Source organism: Castor canadensis, chromosome 9, assembly GCF_047511655.1.
Source record: "Castor canadensis chromosome 9, mCasCan1.hap1v2, whole genome shotgun sequence".
Taxonomy (NCBI): Eukaryota; Metazoa; Chordata; class Mammalia; order Rodentia; family Castoridae; genus Castor; species Castor canadensis.
The window spans coordinates 97,237,102-97,262,864 of NC_133394.1; the positions used below are offsets into that span (position 1 = coordinate 97,237,102).

The 25,763-nt window shown below is 36.0% G+C and overlaps 1 protein-coding gene across 5 annotated transcripts in view; it reads right to left on the bottom strand.

Moving 5' to 3' along the window:
• Positions 1-25,763, bottom strand: part of Slc4a4 (solute carrier family 4 member 4) — a 421,377-nt gene that overhangs the window by 142,706 nt on the left and 252,908 nt on the right. For 3 of the 5 annotated variants that reach the window (XM_074042041.1, XM_074042042.1, XM_074042038.1), the window contains one exon: positions 17,874-17,969. The exons of the other annotated variants lie outside the window; for them this stretch is intronic. In XM_074042041.1, the coding sequence (XP_073898142.1) occupies positions 17,874-17,969 (96 nt within the window). The remainder of the gene's footprint in view (positions 1-17,873; positions 17,970-25,763) is intronic. 5 annotated transcript variants of the gene reach the window in all.

Here is a 25,763-nt window from a genome sequence, read left to right on the forward strand (position 1 = left end):
GGGGGCAGAAGTCAGAAGCAGTAAGGAGGGAAAAAGAAATCACCTGCAAAGGAATAGCCAGGGAATGAGGCTGCAGAACAAACAGATGCCAGGACCTCAACTAAAGGAAAGGAGAACCTTGAGGCAAAGAAAGCAGAGGTAACTGAATAACTCAAAGTATGTGATTGACATGGAAAGTGGAGCAAATTTGGAGGGAAGAAGAAGACATCAAAAGACCCAAATAATGATCAAAGTATGTGAGTGAAGTTCAGCCAAAAGCTAAAGTCATTTCTACCATTTGGGACAAAGATGATGGAGAAGAAATGCTTATACAGAAATCTGGACATATGCAGGGGTCAGACCACAGCACAACAAATCTTTGGATCATTCAGGCTACCCAAATATTATTCTCTTCTTTTAAAGACCATTCTCTACTCTTTAAGACCTCTATTATCCAACTCCCTTTGATTATTTATCCTCAACTTAGGTCTCTCTGTTCTCTCCTGTTTTTTAATCTTCTGACTATTCTGAGCTATCCCAAGATTCAATGTTAGGTCATACACATTTCAATGTCAAATACACAGGGTTCATCTCTTCTAATTCTTTTAAAATTCAACCAGTAAACACAAAATATTGTAATTCATGATGACTTTCATTCTGCTAATATTGCTCTAGATATTTAATTTTTATTGTGATATAAAATAACTCAATTTTAAAAATTTCATTTTCATTCTCATTCTCTCTCATTCTCTCTCTCTCTCTCTCTCTCTCTCTCTCTCTCTCTCTCTCTCTCTCTCTCTCTCTCTCATGTGCACACAAATAACATGCAGAAATCACTAGTTGGGTGAGGAACCATTCAGAAACAGACAAAATTTGAAAATTCACAAAATAGGAAAGCCACTACAAAGTACTCAAAAGTCACTAGAAAGTCCCTGTGATTATAGTATTTGTGATCTTACAATATTTCTGTGTGTGTGTCACATATGCATGTACACATCCATGAGCACACATATACACATAGGTATACACATAATATAAAACAATGAACAAAAAGTATTCAATATAAAGATGTAGATGGATGTGTATAAAATAACTTATAACCTTATCTCACAAAAGTAGAAAGAGAAAAGCCTACAGTCACTAGTAAAAGGGTAAATGGCAAAGGCCTATCAACTGCAGAATATGAGAAAAGTAAATGAACATCTCACTGTCTTCATTCCAAATAGTCACAGACCCAAAGTGATCTTTACTAAATACCTCAGCCATGTTAAAAAGGAATTTCAGTAGGTTCCTGCAGCACATCATTCCAAGCACAGGATATATACCAGTATGTGTTTTCATAAATATGACCTATTATCTTGCACCTGCATAGAGACACCAGATCCAAGTACAGTAAAATCTCACTAATCAGATTAACAGAAGAATTCTCTGAGTGTCTTAAGTTTAAAATATTTTAAGAAAGCTACCAATTCAAGATGGTAAGCTTAGCAAATGATTTAATAAATGGGTTTATCTTTTCACCTTTTCAACATACTTTAACAAGTATAAAGTCACATCAATGAAAAGAACTGGCAAAAGACCAACACAGACAAGAGACTTCAAAACCTCTGCAAGAAGAAAAGCAACTAGAGCGTTAGAACCTGACATCATTTATACTATTTAGAAACTGCAGTCCCAAAATATGCAAAGGGACATGAAGTCACAAAAGAGATCTTCTCTACAAAATTCTGAAGATGCTCCATACTGAAAGATACCAAGTGGAGTAAGACAGAGCTAAGATACAAGCTGAAGTAGGTAAATTTCTGGAAATCCTAAGGTTAGCACCACTCCAGTGGACAAAATAACTTGCAGCAATCAAGGCATTTATACTGTTAGGCCTCAGCAATAAGATCAAGCAATTAGTGCAGGCATTTGCAAAGCTCTCTGAGTTCTGGTATTCAGAGGACCTTCTTGGGACAATGCTTCCTGCTCACTCTGAAGCAAGTGGTCTTTCTTAAATATAAATGGACAATTGAGAACCATCACATATTTAAGAGAGGAAGGTCAAGACTCAACCATAATAAAGAAAACAATAGACAAAAAATCAGAAACAGAAATGTAATTTAGACAACTTGAAATAAAAACTCTTATGTTTATAAAAAGTGTGAAGATACTGCATCTACAAAACAGACTGGCTGCTCTGAAAAACAGAAGAAAGGGTTTTAAAGTGAACAAATAATTACTTTAAGTCAGGATACAATAAAGTCACTTGCACACCCATGTTTATTGCAGCATTATTCACAATAGCCAAGCTATGCAAACAGCCAAAATGTTCCACAACTGATGAATGAAATAAGAAAACATGATACACATGTTTATATACAATGGAGTTATATTCAGCCATAAAGAAGAATGAAATTTTGTCCTTAGCAGGTTAATGGGTGAAACTGGAGAACATTATCTTAAGTGAGGTTTGCCAGGTTCAGAAAGCCAAAGGCTGCATGTTTTTTCTCATATGTGGAATTTAGGCCCAATACAAATACAAGCAATATTATATATACGTACAAATACATACAGAACACATACCCAGAAATGGGATTAACCAAATCGGGATATGTCATAATGAAACTTTCTGTATAGCTATCTTAAACAAAAATGTCATTTTTCAAAAATGAAGGACAGGAAGATGAAGGAGGTCCTGTCCAAGGGTCATATCAATAGGAGAGGTAAAGTTATAAAGGAAAGGTGAAGGAGGAGAATATGGTAGAAATATTATGTACTCATTTATGAAAAAGGAAAAATGAGACTTGGTGAAACTATTCTAAGATGGGGGAAAGAGGATAAAGGACAATGGTGATGGAGGGCGTGAATTTAACTAAGATATATGTTCTTTTGTAAATGTCACAATGTGCCCCCAGTACAATAATAATAATACGGTAATAAAAGTAAAATAAAATTTTTTTAAAAGTGAACAAATAATTACTTTACACATATACATGGATATATGATTATAAAACAATTCTTCAATTTAAGAGTTAGAAAATAAAATCTTCCCAAAAAGCAAGGAAAAAGGGGAAGATAGCCAGAAAATATGAGAGAATAGATTAGAGGTATAGAGTATCAACCCAGTAAGTCCTATTAATCCAGAAGAAGGAAAAGGGAGGAAAGAACATTATCAAAAAAAAAAAATCCTGGAATTAAAGTCCAGATCACAATGTCCCCTAAGAAAAAACAAACCACAAAAAATGAGTAGAAAACCAGTCCTGGTTTTTGTGAAGCCAAGAATGAAGAGAATATCCTAAATTTTCTATCTAGAATTAGATCTTGGAATTAATTGTCTTGAGCAGAAGAAGCTAATGCTTCGTGTAGAAGCTAATAGAACCATGTTTCCAACATGATTTATAGGAGAAAGCTGTTTACAATCAAGTGCTCTATACTCCTCCAAATCATTGATCAATTGTGGGAAAACAGTAAGAAAACTTGGGGCAAAAAAACTTTCAAATGTCAATATTTATATATCCTTTTATACAAAGTTGTTTGACACTGTGATTTAGCAAAATGAGGGAATAAAATAAGTAGACATATGGTCTCTAAGTCAAGAGAGGAAGGGAAGCAAATGATAGAATACCCACTGCGTAGCAGACCTAGAAAACAAGCAGTCTCTGTGGAGCATGAGGGTGAGAGGGAGGGAGGGGAGACAACAGGAGGGGCAGACCCACCAGAAGTTGACACCAAAACATTCTGGAGATTTATTACTAACCTTCAGATATTGAAGGAGCTTGAGAATACAGAAAGAGGTATTTTTAAATGCAATTTAAGACTCCAATTTTTAAAAAGTTCACAAAAGAAATGTACGTAAGGCTTTATATGTATATAAAGCACATAATGTAAATATAATCATAATATAAATTCTACTTGTGGATTCCTACCATTAGAATAAACTGGCAGAGAAAGCACAGAATGCCTGGGTAGAAACAAGAATGTATATCTAACCCATGTTGACAACAAAAAGTAAAGCAGCAGTGATGAGAGTATGGGAGCATCAGCAGTAAGGAAAGGGGTAGGGATGCCAACATCCTGTCCTCACAAGACAAGAAGTCAAAGATCCTGACAATCCTTGCTGCATAAAGAAGCTGAAGGCAGGGTGGAGAAATGACCCAAACAACATATGCACATAATAAAGACTAAAAAAATTTTAAAAAAGAAGCTGAGGCACACATTTGCTACTTACAGTTACAAATGCTAGTTGTAACAAAACTAAGAATAATGATAAAAACTTACTTGGAGAAAGGAAAAGTGTACAAATAAGATAAATTATTTCTATCAAAGAATAAATTAGTAACAATATCTAATGCTGAAAAATCAGAAATAGCAAATTGAGCTTCTTATTATATGAAGATAGGAAGATAACCACAGAAAAAAACTAAAAGACAAAAATGAGACCGCTAGGAATTAAAAGTGGTTGTTATAAGGACAGGCCTGGAAAGAGGGAAGATGAAGCAAAAGAGTTTGTTCTTCATTAGAAGTTTTTCTGGTAGTGCACCTGTAAATCCAGCTACTTGGGAAGCTGAGACAAGAGGATAACAAGTTGAAGACCAACCTGGGCAACATGACAAGAACCAATCTCAAAAAAAAAAAGAAAAATAATCTCTTTGTACTCTTCAGTTTCAAAACATTTGCACATAATACTTTAATAAAAATATATTGTATATGTCTAAGCTTACAAAAGTATTAATTAAATGTATTATTTCTAACTACCTAGGAATAAACAGAAGCATTATTGACTAGCAATAACCTTAGGATATCTAATTATATCAAACATATAACATAGAGACCAAAAATTTTAAAAGAGTATAAAACCAATTTTAAGTACTTTAATATGATCTATGAAATACCAGTTACACTATTTTTTAGATTATGGTAAAGGAATTTTTTTTCTGAAGGCTCTGTATTATCAGATTCCAAACTATAGCTTTAGTCACCAAAAACCTTTATATCTGAAAAGTATAGATATGTACATAGGAAAGAAGCCATTTAATACATCCTACATCTGCAGCCAAATAAATATAAAATTATAGATATAAACATAAACATAAGTCTAAGTATAGCTATAGATGTCTACATAGAAATTTAAAAGGCTAATAAACATCTTCTCTGGGCATCCACTTTGAAATGTAGCCCTTCCTTATTATTCTAGATTTATAGCTCACAAACCATGACTTGGGGAAAGGCCTTCAAACTAACTTGCACATGTAGTAACTCCTTGTGGCTTTTCTGACTGTACATCTGTTAGTTGATCTACACTGAATAGTCACCCACAGCTCTGGAAACAACCTCCAGGAAAAAGGGTTTGAACACCTCTAATCCCAGAGTAGCCCTATGAACTCTCCAGATTAAAATGCCTCAAATCTGAGATAGAATGAAAGCAGGGCACAAACTCCTGGTATTTATTTGCTCATATACTCAATTTTAGTCTGAGACACCTCTAGTCCAAATGCTAAGGTAACTTTATGGCCTCTAATGATCGTAGAGTTACCTTGGGGCATTCTGGTCAGAAATAAGATGAGCCCAGGATTAATTGATTATTTATTTATTTATTTTTGGCATTATTAGGGATTGACTCCAGGACGTCACACATGCTAGGCAAGTGCCAGGATTGCCTTGTTATTGAAAAGTCAGAGCTACTGAGATGCTTCAGCTCTGAGTTGACCCTGTTCTATTGCCAAATCACATCTATTTATCTAGTTCTAAGAAGTCCCAAGGGGGAGGAGATTTTACTCTATGACCCAAACCTACCTGATATAAATTGCTGTAACCATTATTTTATGATTGGGACTCTCCCAGTTGCCCATAGGCGACTGGGAAAGGAGACAGAATGGTGACTCCCACCTCACCTATTTTTGGAATAAGCTTACTGGACCCATACACAGAAATATAAAAAGAATTATGTCACCATGTTACCATGGAAAGAAGACAAAGTTAGGAGCAAGAAAACATTAGAAAATAAGAGCATAATCTATTATAGAATTTCTTTAAGAATTATTCAAGGCAACACGAGGAAATATTCTGCTCAGATGTTCAATAAATCAGTTTTGTTTTCTTTCTATTTTTTTCCTACAATCATGCACACAAATCCCATCTGAACTCAAGGGAAACTGTGAGTTAGAAATGCCATGGTGGGGTCCCATAACCACGCATCCTTTGGAATTTTTCAGCCGAAGGACATGAGTTCAGAGAGGTTGCAGTTCTAACTCATATCCTGAGGGAGGGGTTGAAATCATCTAAGTCAACTCAAAAAATGAAGTACTGATGCTTAAAGTTAGCTATTCTTCATCACACACAGGACATGCAGCACCCTGGGCAGACCAACATGGGGCAGCATCTAGCAAAACAGTTAGATATCTCACTGAACATAGAGGCCATCGGTAATCATTTACTTAAGAAACCTACGCAGTAGATGTGTATGTACGTTACACTGTGCATATAGAAAGTTCTTTAATGGTGACCTCTAACGTTTTTTGAAGAAGGCTGTGGTCTTAGCTTGTTTTGCTACCTGCCATTATGATTTCTATATTTGCTACTGAAGTGATATTGAAGATGATTTGGCTTGAAAAAAAAAGTAAGTGGTAAAAACACACGAGGCATCATGAGAAAAACAAAGCAGAGATCTTGTGAATGCTTCACTGGGTCTAGTTATACTAGTTAACGATTGCCTAAATCACTGGGCAAAGGTTCTTTCTAAAAACTCCATTTTCTGCTGAACCAAGAGAAAAGAAGCAGAGAATAAGGAAAAAAAAAACATAAATCAAGGGTAAGCTTCAAAATTCCTCACATATAATACTAGAGTTTTCTCACACTTATACATTCATAGGTCCAGGAATATAGCTGAGAGGATACTATAGGTTTAGATATCCCAGCAGAGCAGATCCTTGAGATGAAGCTTGTGGAGCTTCAAGGGGCACCTGGAGATCATCTAATCAACTTCTCACCCAAGCAGCTTTTCGCCTTTAACATTAGATATAGCCAGTTTCCTAATATTTACTTATATGCTTTTGATGGCAGGAAGTTTGCCATTTAATGAAGTGATCCAATTCACTGACATAAAGCTCATTCTTACATGTGGTAAACTGCTACAGTATCCCAGGTTGGCAGCAATATTTGCCTGGACCAAAACTCAATATGTATATTATAATCAGAGTGCCAGCTAAGGCATACACATGCTCAAAAAGAGCTGGATTCCACTAATAATTTATTAGTCTTAGGAATAATGTATATCCCCATATGTTTCAGGCTTAACTAAGAATTCTCAAAAATAGAGGCCTTTGCTTTAAGTCTTAAAATTCTCTAGCATTGAGTAGTCAGTTCCTACAATCTTCTCCCTTGACAGAAGCTAGTGTACAAAGGTCCCTTCATTGGAAAACCCTACATCCTTATACAAAAGGGAAGGGACTATGTCCTTACTGACAGGCTTTACCAGCTTGAACTTGGGAAAAGTAAAACCTTCATTAGGCCATCCATACTCTTGGGAAATCAATGGACTCCAAAAAGTTACATTCCATCCTCACCCTAAAACATCATGAGTCTGAAGAAAGATCTTCTTCACTGAAATGTTCATCCATAGTGTCTAGTTCTATTCTCTTAAGCAACAAAGAAAAGTCATTCAATAAAATATTTTCTAAAATTAATATAACACCATAAAACTCTATGACTATATCTAGAAATAATGAAATTGTTACCAATAAAGGGGAAAGGAACCTTCTCAGTCCAAAATTATAATAATCACTCTTACTGATGACCATAGTCACAACTATCATTGACATTATTACAAATAATAATAACAACCTACACAGACTGACCCTTTAGCTTGGCAAAAGGAAATGCTTCTTCCTTGCAGGTTCTAGGCATTACCCTAGAAATTCAAACAAATATTACTCAAATATATTCTTTGGAAATTGGGAAAATGATTCATCTGCAACACCTAGAGAAACTTCTTAAACTCAGACCCCAATTTAAATGTATGGTAGAAGAATTGATTTTTTTTTAAGTAAGGCTTTTACTGAGGGAAAAACTGGACATTATAATAGGATTTACCCTGTTCTCCCTCAAAAAAAATAATAAAAGATGCTGATATAAATCTCTCCAGTACAATCACCTAACAAGATATATGCTGATTTGTAACCATGGTTACTACTTGCACAACACATCACAGCCCACAGTAGTATGTGTGCTCCAACTCTTTCCTGGAGTTGAGAAGAATGGGCCTTTGAAAGAACAAACATCCCAGAAAATTACACTTTGGAAGGCTGGCTTGTTGCCTCTCATTGAGAGAAACGAGGAATTTCGTTTTCTGACTTCAAACAGCAAAACTTTGTGTAATTGGTGTCTGCACTTCTTGTTAGCAGATAAAAGCTGAGAACAGGGAAACCTGAGAGCAGAGAGAGTGATACACACCAGGAGAAATGAAAAGTGTCATGTGGAGCCTGCACACATTAGTTCACTCCTGATAAACCCACTTTCTGGGTGACCTCAAACATTCCCTTGCAGATAGGCAAGGTTACAGTGAAATAATAGCCTCAGATCTTCATGGTGTAACACTAGAATACCTTGTTTCTCATTTATGCTAAGGACCATTGTCCTTTCTGCCTCTCTCTCATTATGCCAGGACCCAGATGCATTAAACAGTTTCTCTCTAGAATACTAATTTGAGGAAGAAGACTAGTGAAACAGGTACTGTCTCTTGAAGTTTCCCCTATAAATGACATCCATCACATCTACTCATATATCCTTGGCCAAAACAAGCCATGCTGTTACATCTAACTTCAAGCAGGCAAGGAAGGAAAGTCTATACATATATCTGGAATATTTGTGAATAGCCCTACTGACTACCATAAATACTTAACCTCACTGAGCCCCAGTGTCTTCATCTACAACAAGGGTCAGTGATCCTCACTTCATAGGAATGTTTTATGAGAACCAGTATAAAATAATAGCTGAAGTAGCTGTAATTTCCCTGACTGTAATATTTCAGTAAAGAACAGAATGATCTAGTCAGCAAGAAATGGACGCCTGGTCAAGAAGTTTAACTACCAAATTCTCTTATCACCAGCCATAGAAAAGCAGCAAAGCTTCCCTATGGCACTGAGGTTGGTGAGTATTTGGGTAATATGAATAATAAATTCAAACAATTCATTGCTTCTCTATGTTTCCATGTTACCTCATCTTTTCTCTTATTTTCAGATTAAGTGTTCATTTAATCAACAAATATTTTTTAAGTGTCTATGAGCCAGGCACGATATTAGGTCCTGGGGGATGAACAAATCACACATTTTTCCCAAAGTACCCCAATCTACAATTGGGTACTTTAAGAATCACAATTAATAGCCCAATAACATCTCTCAACTACCGCCACCACAAAATAAATAAAAACCTAACCCATACAAACGAGGAAATTTAAATGAATTCGAAAATTTGCCCATCACTCCTTCCAAAACTTTGTTTTGTCAAACAGTCAAAAACAAAAGCTAATGGATACTACACATTCTGCTTAAACAGATGCTACATATTCTATTTCCTCTCTTCCTTGCTTTCAGATTGACTCTTAAACATGATCAGAAAGATCTTTACTAACCTAGTGGGAACAAGAGGACACAGTAGGCAAATAATTTAGCCACAGCAAGAATCAGGAGGATAAGCCAGTCCAGTCCATCATTTATTGAACATCTACTAAAAGTGTGACATCCTGCTTGGCTCCCAGAATTCAAAGATGAATGGAATGTGGTTCTGGCTCCTTAGGCACTTTGCCAACAAAGAAGGAAGCACATTTGTGTTAGAGTGTGATGATAATTCAGTGAGGAAGAGGATAGGTTAAAAGAGCATAAATGAGGAAGAAGCACTTTGTAGAATGGGAAGAGAGGGTGAAGAGAGATTTTTTTTTAAAAAGTCTCCTGGAGGAAATAAGAGCACCAATCACAGGATAAATATAACTACATCAGGTGGGAGCAGTTGGGAACAGCAAGAATAATGACAGAGACTGAAAAGCATGGAATCCAAGCATGTGAGAATCTAAACTACTTATGCAAGAATGGGAATGTCAAAAGATTATTAGGGAGTTAAGCACAGACCAAGTTAAAGAGTATATCCTAGGCAGGAGAACTTGGACTTGGTGTTACAAATAGCCAGATTAGGGAATGTGAGGTTGGGATTAAAAATGATAGAGAGTTCATCAAAGGTTTATGAACAGAAAGTGATGTGTTCATACTTATAACTTGGATACGTTCATGTGGCAGTTATAAAGGATGGATTTAAAGTAAAAATGGAGGCTAGACAAAGAAGAAGTTGTTAAAATGGCACACACAAGAAATAAGGACCTAAAATAGAGCAGATGAAAACTGCTGGGAAAATCTACAGAAATAGGCCTTTTCTGTCTGTGGTAAGCTGAATATTTATAATGTTTAGAGTTTTCCTAGTAATTCAGATTCTACTCTTTCACCTCTGTAGAAGGTGATTCTCTCTAGAGAAAGTCAGGGTAGAGCAGGAATGAATAGTAAGCAAAATAGCAGAATAATGCAGAGAATGAAGGACAAAGAAGAGTCCAAGATGACAGGGGCTTGTTGGCCTGGCAAGAGGATGAATGAGGGTCCACAGAGGTAAAAAATGAACTAACAGGAGCATTGAGACCTGAATTACTAGGACAACTCTAAATATCACATTCAGCTCCACAGAAACAAAAGCCATATTTCTGAAGATTCTGCCAGCAATTTTCATCAAAGTAAAATTCTACTGCTTGCTGCCAAGAAGAAATTTCATTATTAACTTTGAAATTGATATCCATAGCTAGAATATTGCATTTGCTTTTCCTCCTGTCTCATTCACATGTGCACAGACATACTAATTCAAGTAGTTAGGTCTTCAGTTGTCTCCAATAATTAAATCCAGACATTTTTGGTCTAATCAGAGTATTTTATTATGTATTTACATGAAAGACACTCCACCAGTTTCAAATTAGTCTAGTCTACCTCAGAAGTCCCTTCTCAAACCACAGTTCCACTGGTTCTTTGGCAGGCCTTAAACTAGAAACCTATTTCATTATGAGAAAAATCCTTATCTTCCACTTATAAGAATACATAAGAGGACACTTTCTCCACACTGGCTTTGTATAGCTTCACAGTGCTCTTAGTCTTGCCAAGAAGGATGTTCTGCAAAGCCAAAGTTGTAATTTCTGTTGTGACTGTGTAGTAGTCATCAGGACTGTCTACCAATATGTCTGAATCTCTACCTTCTAGGCATATGGTTGCATGAGCATTCTCTGAAGTTAGGTGTAGACACACGATTCACTATCTTAAATGAAATGCATATGCCAATGATATTTATCACTTCCAGGCATAAGTTTAAGAGGCAGCCTGTACACCACCACAACTCTTTCCCACTGCTACAGTGATTATGTAAGCATGTATTGGGCCTGGACACTAAGGATGATGAGCAGAGCCCTCTGGAGATCCATATTAGATATTCAGTAGCATAATTAAGAAAGTAACTCTTGTGGTGGTAAACAACTAAGATTTTTGCCACTGTTGCAAAACTCAGCCCATTCTGACTGACTACTAGTTGTCATGGAAACAGCAAAGAAAGGTGAGGAAGAACTGGTCATGTTCTTAGCCTTTCAAAATCATCCCCACTCTAATAACCCTCATCAGTGTTCTCTGGGAAGCCAAGGAAGAATTCGAAATCACAAACACAAAGTAGATCTCATTTCTTAATAACTCATACTTACCCTGCCCTTTCAATGTTTTCATTTATTATCACTTTGCTTTATTTAATGTCACATTTTAGTCATCTGTTCTTTTGTTCATTCATTCATTACACTGATTGGTATCAATGCTCTATATAAGGCATTCTACCAGACACAATGGAGTAGCAATTATCACATTGTTTGGTCTCAGAAAACCTTTACATACTTAAACATTAATTGTTCATTTACCTGGGCCATATCTATCAATATTTAACAATATCAGTAATTAAAGCTATAATATTAAAGATACTTATAAATCCACTTTAAAATAATAAATGCATCATCTTTTAACAAAAGTAACGTATTTTATGAAAAATAACTATATTTTTCCAAAATGAGTATTTATTAAAAATAATGGCATTGTTTCACAATTTACCAATCTCTTTAACATATGGTTTTATGAAATGTAGCTGGATTCTCATTTTTGCTTCTGCATTCAATCTTTTAAGAAATATTGTTTTGGTTAAATTATGTGAAAATACTAAGACCTTTCAACCCCTCTGAGATGGTCTTTGGGCTGTATATTCCCAGGGCCTCTCAGTCCCCACCTTGAGAACCAGGACTAAATTCCAAGGGTCAGGAAACTTACTAGATTTTAAGGACTACTTTAGATTTTTGTGGACTCTATGATGGCTATTCAAATTACACAATTCTGCTAATGGAAATGGCTTTGTTCTAATAAAACTTTATTTACAAAACCACGCAGCAGGCTGGATTTGTACCATGGGGCAGTCTGTTAATTCCTGTGATAAAGGACATTTAAATGAATTAGATATGGGTTCTCTCCATAAGAAATTTGTGGCTAGTCATGGGAATAATACATGTACCCACATTATAGTACAAAGTAGAATGAAAATAAATGTCATGTGAGAAAGCTCAAACAAGGTGCTTTAAGAGTCCAGTTGTTAGAAAATTGTTAGGAAAACCTTCTTAGGTTGGGAAGACTTTAAGGAAAATATGGGTCCTAAAGGATGGGCAGAGTTTTGACAGAAAGATTCAGGAAGAAGGAAAGTATTCCAAATGAAGAGATTATTCAGTACAAAGGCACTAAGACAGGGATGTATCCAGAAAATTCTAGCAGTGTAAACAGCTGCTGAAACACAGCACAGATAAAGGGGAGCACAGTAATGTGACATGCTGCTCACTCAACTGCAGGTCTGTGTGTAATGGGCCTTGAATGCCAGGCTTGGGACTTTGACTGTTCTTTAAGCTGCACTGAGGCACCACTGAATATTCCCACACGAGGAGGTAACATATCAGCCAGGTATGACAAGACAAGGCACGATCTGTTTGCATATGCCCAACTACAAGCAATGACCTCAGATAATAATAGGCTTTTGGATCAGAGCAAGCAAGAGGAAACAAGAACTGAAACAAAACAGTAACAGTGAAATTAAAAAGGAGACAGAAATAACGACAGTACAGAGGTAACGCTGAACAGATTTAATGATCCCTTGCAGGTGGCGAAAGAGGGTGTATAGTCAATGCGAGCTCCGAGGTTCTAAGTCTGAAAGAAGGGAGAAAGATGGTAAGGAACAGAAAAGTCAGGAAAGGTGAAAGATTTGGTTATAAAAGAAAGAGTTTGATTATAAACATATTACACATATCACCATGCTGTCAAGCACAAGTTTGAATGCTCACAATTCTAAACTCTTGTTGACAAAAAAGAAAGACCCTATTTTCAGCAAACTGTCATATTTCCCCAAATCTGTGCTTTTAAGTCCCCAGTGCTCTAAAATAAAACAGAATCTCTGTTTTTATTCTTTCTCCATCTTCATTCTATAAATTGTTTAGAATCAAAACACATTTTAGTCCATTGTGAACACAATAGTAGATATCAATGAAATAACTCATGAGGCCTCTTTTAGAAACTCAGTATACAGAATAATTCCTTTAAAAAAAAAGTGGTTCAGACTAGCTGTATTTTGAGAACACTGTAACTTGTTCTTGCATAGCACTTGTTCTTGTGTCTTATAATGAGTAAAAAATCTAAAGATAGATGTCAGGTTGTTGAAAGAGTTTATTCCCTGTAGTCTCTTCAAAATTATGACTATGAAATAAGGGAACTTTTAAAGTTACATTTGGATTTGCTTTGACTTTTAAGGCCAAATATAAGAATAAAATAAACTGACAGAGTTGGGTATGGTGATGCACACCTATAATCTTAGCCCTTGGGAGACTAAGGCAGGAGGATCATGAGTTCAAGGCAAGCCTGAGCTACACAGCAAGTCTGAGGGCCAGCCTGTATACACAGTGAGACCCTGTATCCAAAAAAATAAACAAACAAACAGAAGACAAAATAAAAACAAAAGTCCCACTTAGAGCACTTAAGTTTGTTAATTTCTAGTATTAACTATGTAACCTGATTGTAGGATGAAACAAGAATCTAGAGTTAAGCCACTAGGTTTTTAAGTTTAATAATTACACTTAAGACAATAATAATAGTAGGTACTGGATTAAGTACCTACAAAGAAAAAAACCAAACTGACCCAGGTCTTTGCCCAGTGGATATACAAACTAGCTAGACAGACAAACACAAAGCAAAGAAAGGACAGATGTCAAGAATGTACAAAAGATGGCAGGAAAAGCTCTGAACCTCACTTTCCTCTTGGAATCTCAGACCTAAGAGTCTGAAGCAGCTGATCTTTACTGCCACTAACTGCAAAAGGCCAAGTGTTTTCTAAGGGCTGAAATGATGCTAGCTGTTAGATGTCAAACTGAATTCACAGATAAGTGCTTAGAGTGAAGAGCCATTCTAGATGTACCAAGATAGGGTATACTTTTACGGTCTAATAATGGCAAAGCATTTAGGTTGGTATTAACTTGTCCTGAGAAGTGGAGGTGAAAGCTTCTCTTTTGTTCTCAGTGGCCCGGACGGATTTCAGAGCTGCCTGTGAGATCTGTGAGAGGAAATCATTCTTGGTTTTTTTCCAACTTCCAGTTCAATACCTTGGCAGCATTTGAAATGGATAAGAGCTCTAAGCTCACATCTGCCTCAGGTGACAAGTAAGATAAGAAGCACACAATTTGAAATGATGAGTGCTTACTTCCCAAAAGCACCTTTAAAGGTAGCTTTTTAAAGACAGTTACTTCAAGTTACTGTAGGCCTGAAAATATCTTGCTAAGAATATTGAAAGATTAACTTAATGGAATCTTATTACAAACCTGTTTTTAGCTGATATTTTTGGCAATTTAAAAAATAATTTTGTGTTAACTATTAGAATAAACGGATAATCAAATTCATCAAATCAGAATGTGCACAAATATGGGGAAATAGTTGAAATAGTGCTTGCAAGTAAACTATTTACTTCTGGTTAATGGTTTACTGTGGCCAACATGGTCCCTAAGTGAAAAATGGGCTATTAGTTCATTTTAACAAAATGATGGGTGTCATGAGTCATTTTAGAACACAAGTACTGTACAACATTCATGTTTCAAGTACCTGCACTGCACTGGGGAAGAAGACACAAGCATGAGACTCAGCCCCTAACCTAAAGGAGACTTGATATGTAGTTGAAATGAAAGAAAATATAAACATCAGAGGATAACATAAAGCAATATATGGTAAATCTTCAATTTTGAGGCACAGACAATAGAAACTATAGAATTTTAAGACTTAAAAAGATCTTCCATATTATAAAAGAACTACTTTATGGAGGAGATGGAACTTCATTCAGGTCCCTTGTGGGTAGGTAGGGAAATTAGCTACAGCATGGATATAGGACTTACCACCTTAGAAGACAAAAGGCAGAGATATGCTGACTAGAAGAAGGGTTCATGCTAAGAAGAGATGAAATGAGGTGGTGTAGGTTGATGGAACCAAAAGGATTTAACACTAATTTATACACCTTAGTTATTCAATGAATATATACATAATTTGGTGAATTGATACGGCATATAATGGGGAGCCCTGTGGAAGGTGATTCAGGTTATATAACAAAAATGACAGTTCAGGGAAAGAAAATACCACAATAGACACGAGAAGGACTCTCTCATTACTAAAATAGGTTTTCTCAGAGAGATTAGCCCAGGGTGTATTCTTAGGTTGACTTGCAAATGGTTGCCATATACCCTATTATAAAACTCAACATTGTGATCAATTTCCTTGATGCTTTATCCACAAAAATACTTTGATGTTTGGATGTCTGACATGGAATTTATAAAACTTCAAGAGATAGAAATATAATTTCTTAAGCAATTCCTGTAAGTACTTTGCTAATAGCAGTAATAGCTCAGTACTGAGTACTGAGCATTCTGCTGGATACTTTTCACACTTCTAATTTAATTCTCACAAAAATCCTATATTAGTAAGATTAATCCCATTTTATACATGAGAAACCTAAGTTTATAATGGTAGTAATTTTCCCAAAGCCAAGAAACCAGCAATGGTAGATCTAGGACTCAAACCCAAACCTGCCTGATTCCAAACTATGTCTGAGCTACTCTTCTGAATTTATTTTTTCCCAAGAGGCATCACGAAGAAATACACTAATTTATTAGAAGGAATGCATGTTTTCACAGAGAAAATCATGTGACTGTTGGAAATTCTTTGTGGGATGAGCAGATCTTTTCAGCAATCTGACCATGTGAATTTCCAGCACTTTAACTTAAATATCGACCATCATATCATAGATAAAACTACCATATGATAGAGTTCAAGTTCTACCTAAGACACTTATGAGTTGTGTGATTTTGGAAAGTTACTTAGCCTCTCTAAACCTCCTTTCTTCATCTATATACTATGTATAAGAACAATGTCCACTACACAGAACTACTCAGAAAATTAAATGGTATCACACAAAGAACTTAGCTCAGAATTTGTGAAAAGTAATAAACTAATGTTTTCAACTTTTACTGCTATTCAAAATAATTTTCAATAAAGTTCTTTAGATCTTCTTTATAGCAGAAATCGTTACCAAGTTAATAGTTCAATAATGGCTCTCCCTCAATTCTCTCATTTCAAAATTCAGTTTTCCTTTAAGATTTAGACCCAAGCACCTCCTTAAAATGTCTTTACTAACATTACTAATCCCAGACCAAGATATTTCCAGAATCTTATGTGTATGTGCGGGTGTGTGTACATGAGTGTATGTATTTTCAGTCATTTCACTTATCATTTTGTACAACTGTTATCTAGTGGTGTCCTGACTCCCTGTTAGAAAGAAAAAACCCTGAGGGCAGAGACTCACCTGAATGCACAGTGCCCACACAGTGACTGATGTGCACCTTTATTTATATCTGCATGAGGCATAGGGATACTAACAGTTTCTTTAAACCTAAAATTTATACCAAGAGAAGTAACTCAATAAATACTATTTTAGGATGAACTAAAACTCTTCCCATTAAGTCAGTTAAAAGACATCTTCTTAGCAATGCAAAATATTCTCATGCTAAAATAATACAAGGTTTAAAACAATGGGTTTACTATATGAAAGGGAATAATAAACAGCTAAAAACCTCATGACACCACCATAGATGGGTTTCTTGACAACTAAAAAGAATTATATAAAGCTAACTTAGAAATCGTTGGGGAAAACCTATGTTGCTCCCTACATAAGTTCTCTTCTTTCTTGGTTTTAGATACACAGATCTTGTCTTCTTAAAGTTCTAAATTTTAAAAGGTAAAGAATCTCTTGTGCTCTATGTTCTTTATTCATTGTTCAAAGCACCTTCTTTCTGGTATTTGAGGGGTTTTTGCTCCTTCACTTAGTAAGTTCTTTATCCTGCCTAGTACATGAATGCTTCAAACAACCCTCAGAAATCTCAAGTTAGTGTCCTCACAGTCCTTGGAAAAGACAAGATCCCACATCGCTATGAGGAAACTGAGTTTCTGAGAAGTACCATATGGAGGGACACCTGCCAGTGCCATCCCAACCCTAATCTCACACTCCTGCCTTACAAGGTATTCGATTTGTATTCAAGTCAGCAGATCACCCAGAACATCCTTTATTACTGTCCTTTTTGGTAATAGAAGAAATCAACCAGTCATTAGGAATTGAAAAATCCTTACTTCTTATCCTTTCAGGTATACTCAAGGACACCCTCTACTCAGTAACCATGAGCCCTGTCATCCTGTCCTCCCTCTCCCCCACCACCATCCTCACCCCTTCCCCAGCCATTGACTTACTTAGCCATCCCACGCTGGGAGTGCGCCGCACTCGGGGGTCATCATCCAAGGTGCGATTTGCTAGGCAGGGCACTGAGTTCTCAAGCGGGCTGCGGGCTTTAGTGTCAGAAGCAGAAGACAGGAGGAGGAGGAGGACACATGAGCAGCCACAGCAAGGATGAGATGAAAGCATTATTTAAGAAGAAAATACTAAAGCAAATCATACAAGCGAGTTAAAGAAGAACGACAAATTACAATGACACATACCCCCTCCCATGATCCTGTACCCTTAAATGGAACAAATCCCCAACACAGAATGAAAAAATATTTTTAAAAAATTACATTCAACTATTATTGTTCCCCAAGTACCATGGATGATCTGCCCTTCAGCTGTAATACACAAAACATGGACTGTATGCAGAAAAAAGATTTACGGAATGAACACTAATCTCAAGATGTAAGATCAAGACTGTTAATAATTTTGCACCACATAAGCACACAGAAGGAAATCACACAGTTTTGTCAAGCACAGGGAACATATATCATATTAGTAAGCAGCTTTCTGATGGTCTACCCAACAGAACTTCCTATGGATCTTGCTCACAAATTAGGAAACATTTCAGACCTCCATGTCTGAAATATTTTCCTTGATGAGTGCAGAATTGGCTCTGAATTGTCTCTGGTTTTCAGCCCTCTAGCAAAATGACACTGGGCTATTTATAAACTAGTAACAATACAAACCCATTTAGAAATGCAATATTAGTCTTCATTTTCCAGTATCTTTAATACTTACTGTACTATAATTTTAATTCTTGGTGCACCTATTCCAAATCATGGGTAAAGTAACGATGCAAGCTAAATTTAGAATATGTTCCTCCAGGTACATTTCATCAAAAAGGTATCACTATCCACTTCTTCCTGAGAATAGTTCCATTTGGGCTTTGGGCTTCGCACCATTTGTTTGCTATTCTCATCAAGCACCATGCTCTAAGGCTAGTAAGAAATGGACAGCATAATAATCCTTCACAGAATGACAAGGAGGTTGGAAATACATAACCATCAAACTACATGCAATTTGACTTGAGAGGTTTTTTCCCTCAAAAAAAAAATAGTCATTACATGATCAAGGCAATGGGCAAAACATATCCAACCAAAATGAAGTATTAATTATTCACACAAGTGTGTGAAAGGCAGGCAGACAAATGGTCTTTTTTAAAGGCCATTGGTAACTTGGAAGGTCAGGCTTTAAATTGAACCATTTACAAATTAATGTAAGTTTATGGCCAAATTTGGGCAGTAAGCACATTATAAAATCCAAAAACATTTTTGTCAATTTATCTGTCTGTGTTTAAAAGCTGTAAATAAAGCCAGGACTTGTAAGCAGGCCATCTGTGCCAGCACCTGTTTGAGGCAAATATGATGTCTTCACTTTGCAATCTGAATTTTTAATTGTTTCCCATAATTGAACTTTTTTGCAAGTTTTTATTGCACTAAGAAAAATGAAAAAGGGAAATGAACCATTTGAGATTATTCCAAAATTATCAACAGGGAGGCATTTAGAAATGCGTATTATTATACCAACCAAGTCTCACCTCCTATTTCTTTTAACAACTTAAGAGACCTACTTGAAAAGCCAATAGTCCTGTACACTTAGCTAAATGAAATGAACCTAAACTACTCGCAGCAGATCTCTAGGACCCAGCAAAATACCATATCATTGAGAAATGACAGATGTAATAAGGCAAAGTAAACTCAAAAGAGCCTTCCTGTTCCTTTAGTTTCTAATGAGGATGGAGATACTGGCACTGATACCATGGCTTACTCCCAAAGTAAGAACAAAAGGCCAGAGCAGCCACTCTAGAACTCAGATACTGGTAACTAATTTTCCCCAACAAGTTCTCTCCTCTACTTCCCTGTACATGTCATGTGCTACTTGTTGGGAACTAAAGCTGGAAACTCCCTTTTATATACACAACCTGCACTGATGCTGTGCCTCCCCATCAAGGGGATAGTGGAATGAAGCCTGGCACATACCAGCAAAGAACCTGGCTCCAAAGGTAGGCATGAAAATGGAACAGCCCATAGAGACTTGGCTCCTGTGTTTTAGCAAAGCTGACTGCAGCCATCTGGCTGCTTACCTTCATGAAAACTAGGAGGAACACAGCATCCATTACTCATATTGGCAAATTCCAACAATTTTGATTTGTTGGACTCTATGTGTTCTGTGCAATAAGAGATACAAACTCTTTAACACTTTTATGTTGCTTATTTTTCTTCATAAATTTAGTCTAAAGATGAAATTTTGAAAAGTTGTTCCCAAAGCTAGAGTGGAACTTTTTTATAATTAGACCATGATAATGATAAGTTATGTATTCCAAATAATGCTTCCAATAATTATTTCCAAATAGTGCTTTCACTGTACCTTTCCTACTTGAGCTACAAAAATAAACAACTTATCTTGGCTATTATCTTACACATTCTCTTCTTAGTCACTTTTGCCTGACTTCAGGCATAAACAAGGTAGAAATCTACTTACATCATTGTGACTTAATGAGAAAAGACAGGGATCTAAAGACTTTTGAGTGATAGTTTCCAATACCTAGATTGTTGAAAAAGGTATTGTGAGGAAAAAAATTTAAAGCATCATATTCCCCTTGTGAATCAAAGCCATTGATCTGAAAAAACTTCAAATAAACGTGTCTATCAGAATCATGCAAATAGATCAAAGAAACTTCTCTAGCAAAATGATTTTTAATAGTATTAAAAAGGAAGTAAATTTTAGTCATGTTAGAATTTTAAGACTTTCAGGAGCACAATGTGTATTTTTAAATAATTACTGAGGACCCCACTATGCTTCTGTACTGTTATTTAGCCAAGAAATTTAACAAAGGAGTATATCAGTACTTCACCTACAAAAACATGAGGCATGTTATCTAGAAATCTCCATTTGGAAATTCAATACAAGTATTCAACCGTCTGCCATGTTTGGAGTATATTACTGTCTGGACAATGGTCCCCAGAGCCATCCAACATCACATTACACAGAGTAAGAGATCTGGATTCACTGATGTGTGGGAAATGAATAATGGCTGAGGAAGTTCATTCCCCTTGTACCTGAATTATTATACTTTATTAAACATTGCTGGGTTCCTCCACTTATTATGTCTGCACAAGTAATTTTACATTTTTGTTTCAGAGTTTTCATCTGCAATGGAAATATTACACATATCTGGACACCACAGACAGCAAAGCCTGGTGTATAATAGGTACTCAAATAATAATAATTGTTACTAATATCATTAATGGAATAATGCTTTCTTTGCTCAACAGCCGGAAGGGTGTTGGAAAACATTACAGACCACAACTTTGGCTTAATTTAAATTTATCTTTAAGATCTGAAACCAAAATGTGGAAGAGATATCTGCACTTCATGTTTATTGCAGCACTATTCACAATAGCTAAGATATGGAATCAACCTAAATGTCAATCAACAATATTCAGCACAAAAAAAGAGAGTAATTATGTTATTTGTGACATGTATAAACCTACAGATAATTATGTTAAGTGCAATAAGCCAGGCACACAGAAAGACAAATATTATATGTCTCTCTTTTATGTGGATTCTAAAACAAATAAGCTCATAGAAGCACAGAACAGAAAAGTGGCTTCCAGAAGCTGGGAAGTTGGGGAGGGGGTAGAGGCTAATCAAAGGGTACAATGTTTCATTTAAACAGGCGAAATAAGTAAGTATTGGAGGTGATAGACACACTTGATTCAATTATACCACACTGTACACATATATCTCAGCTTTACTTTGTACACAGTAAATAATCATAATTTGTCAATATCCAATAAAAAATAAATTCAACTTTAAATTCAAAATGTGATTTTTAAGAAATTAGATTCACAAAACAGAAAAAGATCTCCTTTTGTCCTTTGTGTTTGTATTGAAATAGGGTTTGGGTAAAATTAGGTATCCTTAATCATTCTTAGAAGAAAATCTTCCCCCTTTTCTTTTGGGGAGACATATCACATCTTATCTCTATCTTGCCTGCCATTCTCTCCTCATTTTTCCCTGCCCTCCCTCTATCTTCTCTGCTTCTCTTCCCCACAGACCAGGACATGGTCCCAGATCTACACCTACTCTTCCATCTGCTCTCAGAGCAAGATGAGGCTGAGGAGAACAAGACTTTGCAAGAGTAGCTCCACTAAGGAACTCAAGCTTTGGAAGATTTCCTCAGATTGGCAACAGCAAGTCATTCAGTGTTCCTTAAATATATCGCTTTTCCTAGAGAGGGAGAATGAAGAAGACAGTACTCATCTGTGCTAGGACAAGACAATCATTCCATGTCTTTTAGTCTACCACAGGCCCTGGATATATAAAAGACACTGACAATTAGTAAAGTTTTAAAAAATGTTCATTTCAGAGCAACATCCTGCTATTACTTATTGATGGCTAAGATCTGTCGATGCTCAGATATACCACTCAATCTTTGTACTCTAAATTTAAAATACTATAAAGTCCCTAAGTGAAAACAGGTTGTATATTATTTGGCAACTGTGAAATTAATAAAATAACACAATTTTAAAAATAAAACTCCAAGAATATTTTCCCATGACAGTGATGAGAAAATAACAGAATAATGAAGGAAAATTGAAGCTTTGCTCTCAATTTTAAGTATGAAAAGTCACTAAAGTTGTCTCTTAAATATTTCTGAATAATAGCTGTTCCTGTGCTCATGTGTCTGATTAAATTCTTTCACAAATATATCTCATTTACTCTTGGTTATATACAGAATAAAATATTACTACCCTTATTTTACAGATTTAAAAAGAGTCAAAGAGAATATATAAATTTCTGAAAATTGTGCTACTCAATATTAGTCAAGGAATGGAACAAAAAATTTTAGAAAAGATGGTGCTATGTTTTCAAGAAGATCATGAAGGAGGCCATGAGTCTGAAAACCTAAACATTCACTTGTGTTATATCTCTGAAGCCAGACTCTTCATTACCATTCAGAGCAGAACAGACTAGCATGGTAATGAAAAGTAATAAAGGTAATAAAAATGGGTTAGTGTTTATTTAAATTTGAACAGTATAGATATGAAAGATCAGTCACTGCCTGGGGAAAGGAAAGTAAGAATGGTGTAAGATAGATGAGTCAGGAATGTATTAATAACAACAACAGTAGTTCCTGTGGGTAAGGGATCATGTTATACAGACATTTTGCTAGAAAGTTTCCATGGATTATTGGTTTACTCTAAGGTTAGGAAGAAGTTGGTCATTCATTGGATACTGGCCAGGACATTCATCTGTGCTGTGCAAATGCACAGAGAATGAGAGTCCAGAACAAAACAGATGGATATGGGCTGATGGATTTTGGAAGTAGCTGATTGTATGTAGCAAAGATGACTCTCATTTTAAGATGATATGGGCCTGGGATGGTAAGGTGGCACCTTACCATCTCAGAACGAGAGATGCATGAAGACCTACTTCAGAGGAACAGAACCTTTCAGGAAAGTTAGGGAAATGCCTGCCCTATCTAGTGCTTCAGGGACCATGTTTGATTCAAGAGTATGGGGAGGAATAACCCAGCCAGAGACAACTGAGCAAGCTGGAACCCAAAGCCCAGACAAAAAACTAGAATTACCAAAGGAACTAAGAAGGCTGCCAAACTTGGCAGAGGTCCCAGTCACATTCAACACATGCCAATAACAAGGCAGTTTGATCTAATATGCAAACCAAATAGTTCCAATAGGCTCAAATCAGATTCAAAGCAACAGGAGCCTAATTAAGCCCACTTACTTTTGTATGTAGCTTACAATTACTATTAACCACCCCACCACCAAAAACCCTGATTTCTTTGCAGTTTGTTCTGCATTGCTAACCCCTGCCTATGTTCCTATAGATAATAGCAATGCAGTACTTTTTTAAATGCCTAAAGTTATTCTGTGCTATGTCCAAGCAGTGTGTAGGAGAGAAGTAGGAAGCAGCACCCTACCTGGCAGGTAACCTTGGAAGGAGTCCAGGTTCAGAAGAAAGTGGGGGCAACAAGTACTGGGAGTAAATAGACCACATTTCTCATGATTGACAGAAACTGGTAAATTGAAGCAGGCTTTGGGTCCTTATAAATATAGAAGAGGCCCTGGGACCAGGAGAAGCCTGGGGAAGCCACATGAGTTCTAGGAACCAGTCCCCTACTCAGAGCTGCCACCTTCTCCAGCTTCTCATTACTTGGCATGACAGCTGTTAGACTCCTACTATGGTTTGAACTAAGAGTAAAACTAACCAAGGGGATACACTATTGTGCAAGACGGCTACAAAGAGAAGGGTTTCCTCCCTTCCCATTGCTAAAGAAAGGGTACTGATAGCACTTTCCAGAAGGCTGGGGAAAGAAATCAGGACTACATCCATGAGTTTCTTCCTAAATAGTAAAGTTACAAAGCAAATATTCCAGAAAACAATGCCTACTAATATAATATTTTTCTTCCCCTAATTGTGCTTAAACATATTATACACAACTGGATAACATTTGTTGATTAATTAGTATGTATCACTTGCCATTCTAAACACTTTAGACATATTATCTCATTTAAACTTTTATTATTTCTGTTTTATCAACAATGAAATTGAGTACTACATTATTTTTACTTTTTGTTGGAAAAAAACTTTTCACTAATAAAAAATAAGGTCATGAAATTGGATTGGTGAAAAGTGAAATTCATAGCATAGGTGCAGCTGGATGACCAAAACCACTTCTCAATAAAGGACATCTTTATTTCCACACCATGAAGAGCAAGGAATTGATCTTTATAATATACTGGGAAGAAATACAGAGGCCAAAAATAAAGGAACAAACCAGTAATAGCTTAACCCAAATTTTCACAAAGGTAGTGAAAGCAGAACACTGAAACTAAGGTTACTAGTTGGTTTCAGTCCTTAAATCAGGACACATTAATCTTTTATAAGTTTTAGGCTAAGGCAATGCATATCAAAAGTATCCATTTAAATACCAAATTGTGTATTTTTAAGATTATATCATGATTTTTACATGTTTTTCAGTTAACCTCATAAACATTTTATAAAATCTTTATTGAATGACTACCAATTAAATATAAACTTTGCTTTCATTTTCTAATACATCTTACTTGACCTTAAAAATACTACCAATGAATGCTGTGAGGCTTAAACATTATTCTTTCATAATAAACTAAAATAATACAGAACTATTATCTAAGTACCTCAGACCAGATTCTTAGATAAAGCCATATGGATTGGTTAATTGTCAATTTTACTTTATCCACAAAAATGGCAATTTTATATAGTTCAACCTAAAACAATAGTGAGAAATTGAGCAGGTAAAAGAAAATTCAACACCAAAGGAAAATAGTGCTTCATTCATTTCTTCATGCAACACTAACTCAACTGAAATGCCTCAATTAATATATTAAGCAATAACAGAACTTGCCTAAAATTTGATACCTGGCAGACATGACCATCAGAATTCAGAGTTGTCTCAGAGGAGTAGCAATTTCACAATAATAAACATTGTAGAAGCCAGCTTGATTCTTTCTTGATTTATTACAAATAAAACTGATTTTACTAGCTGGGCATGGTGGTATATACCTGTAACCCCAAACACTTGGGAGGCTGTGGTAAGAGGATGGTGAGTTCATGAGTTCAAGGCCAGCCTGGGCTACAAAGCAAGACCTTCTGGGGGGGGTGGGAGGGAGAAGGGTTTTTTGTGTTTTGTTTGTTTGCTTGATTTGCAATACTGGGGCTCTAACACAAGGCCTCACCTTCAGCCACTCCACCACCCCAATTTTTTTTTAATTTTTTTTTGTTGTTCATTTATTCCTATGTGCATACATTGTTTAGGTCATTTCTCCACTCTGCCCCCCTCCCCCCTC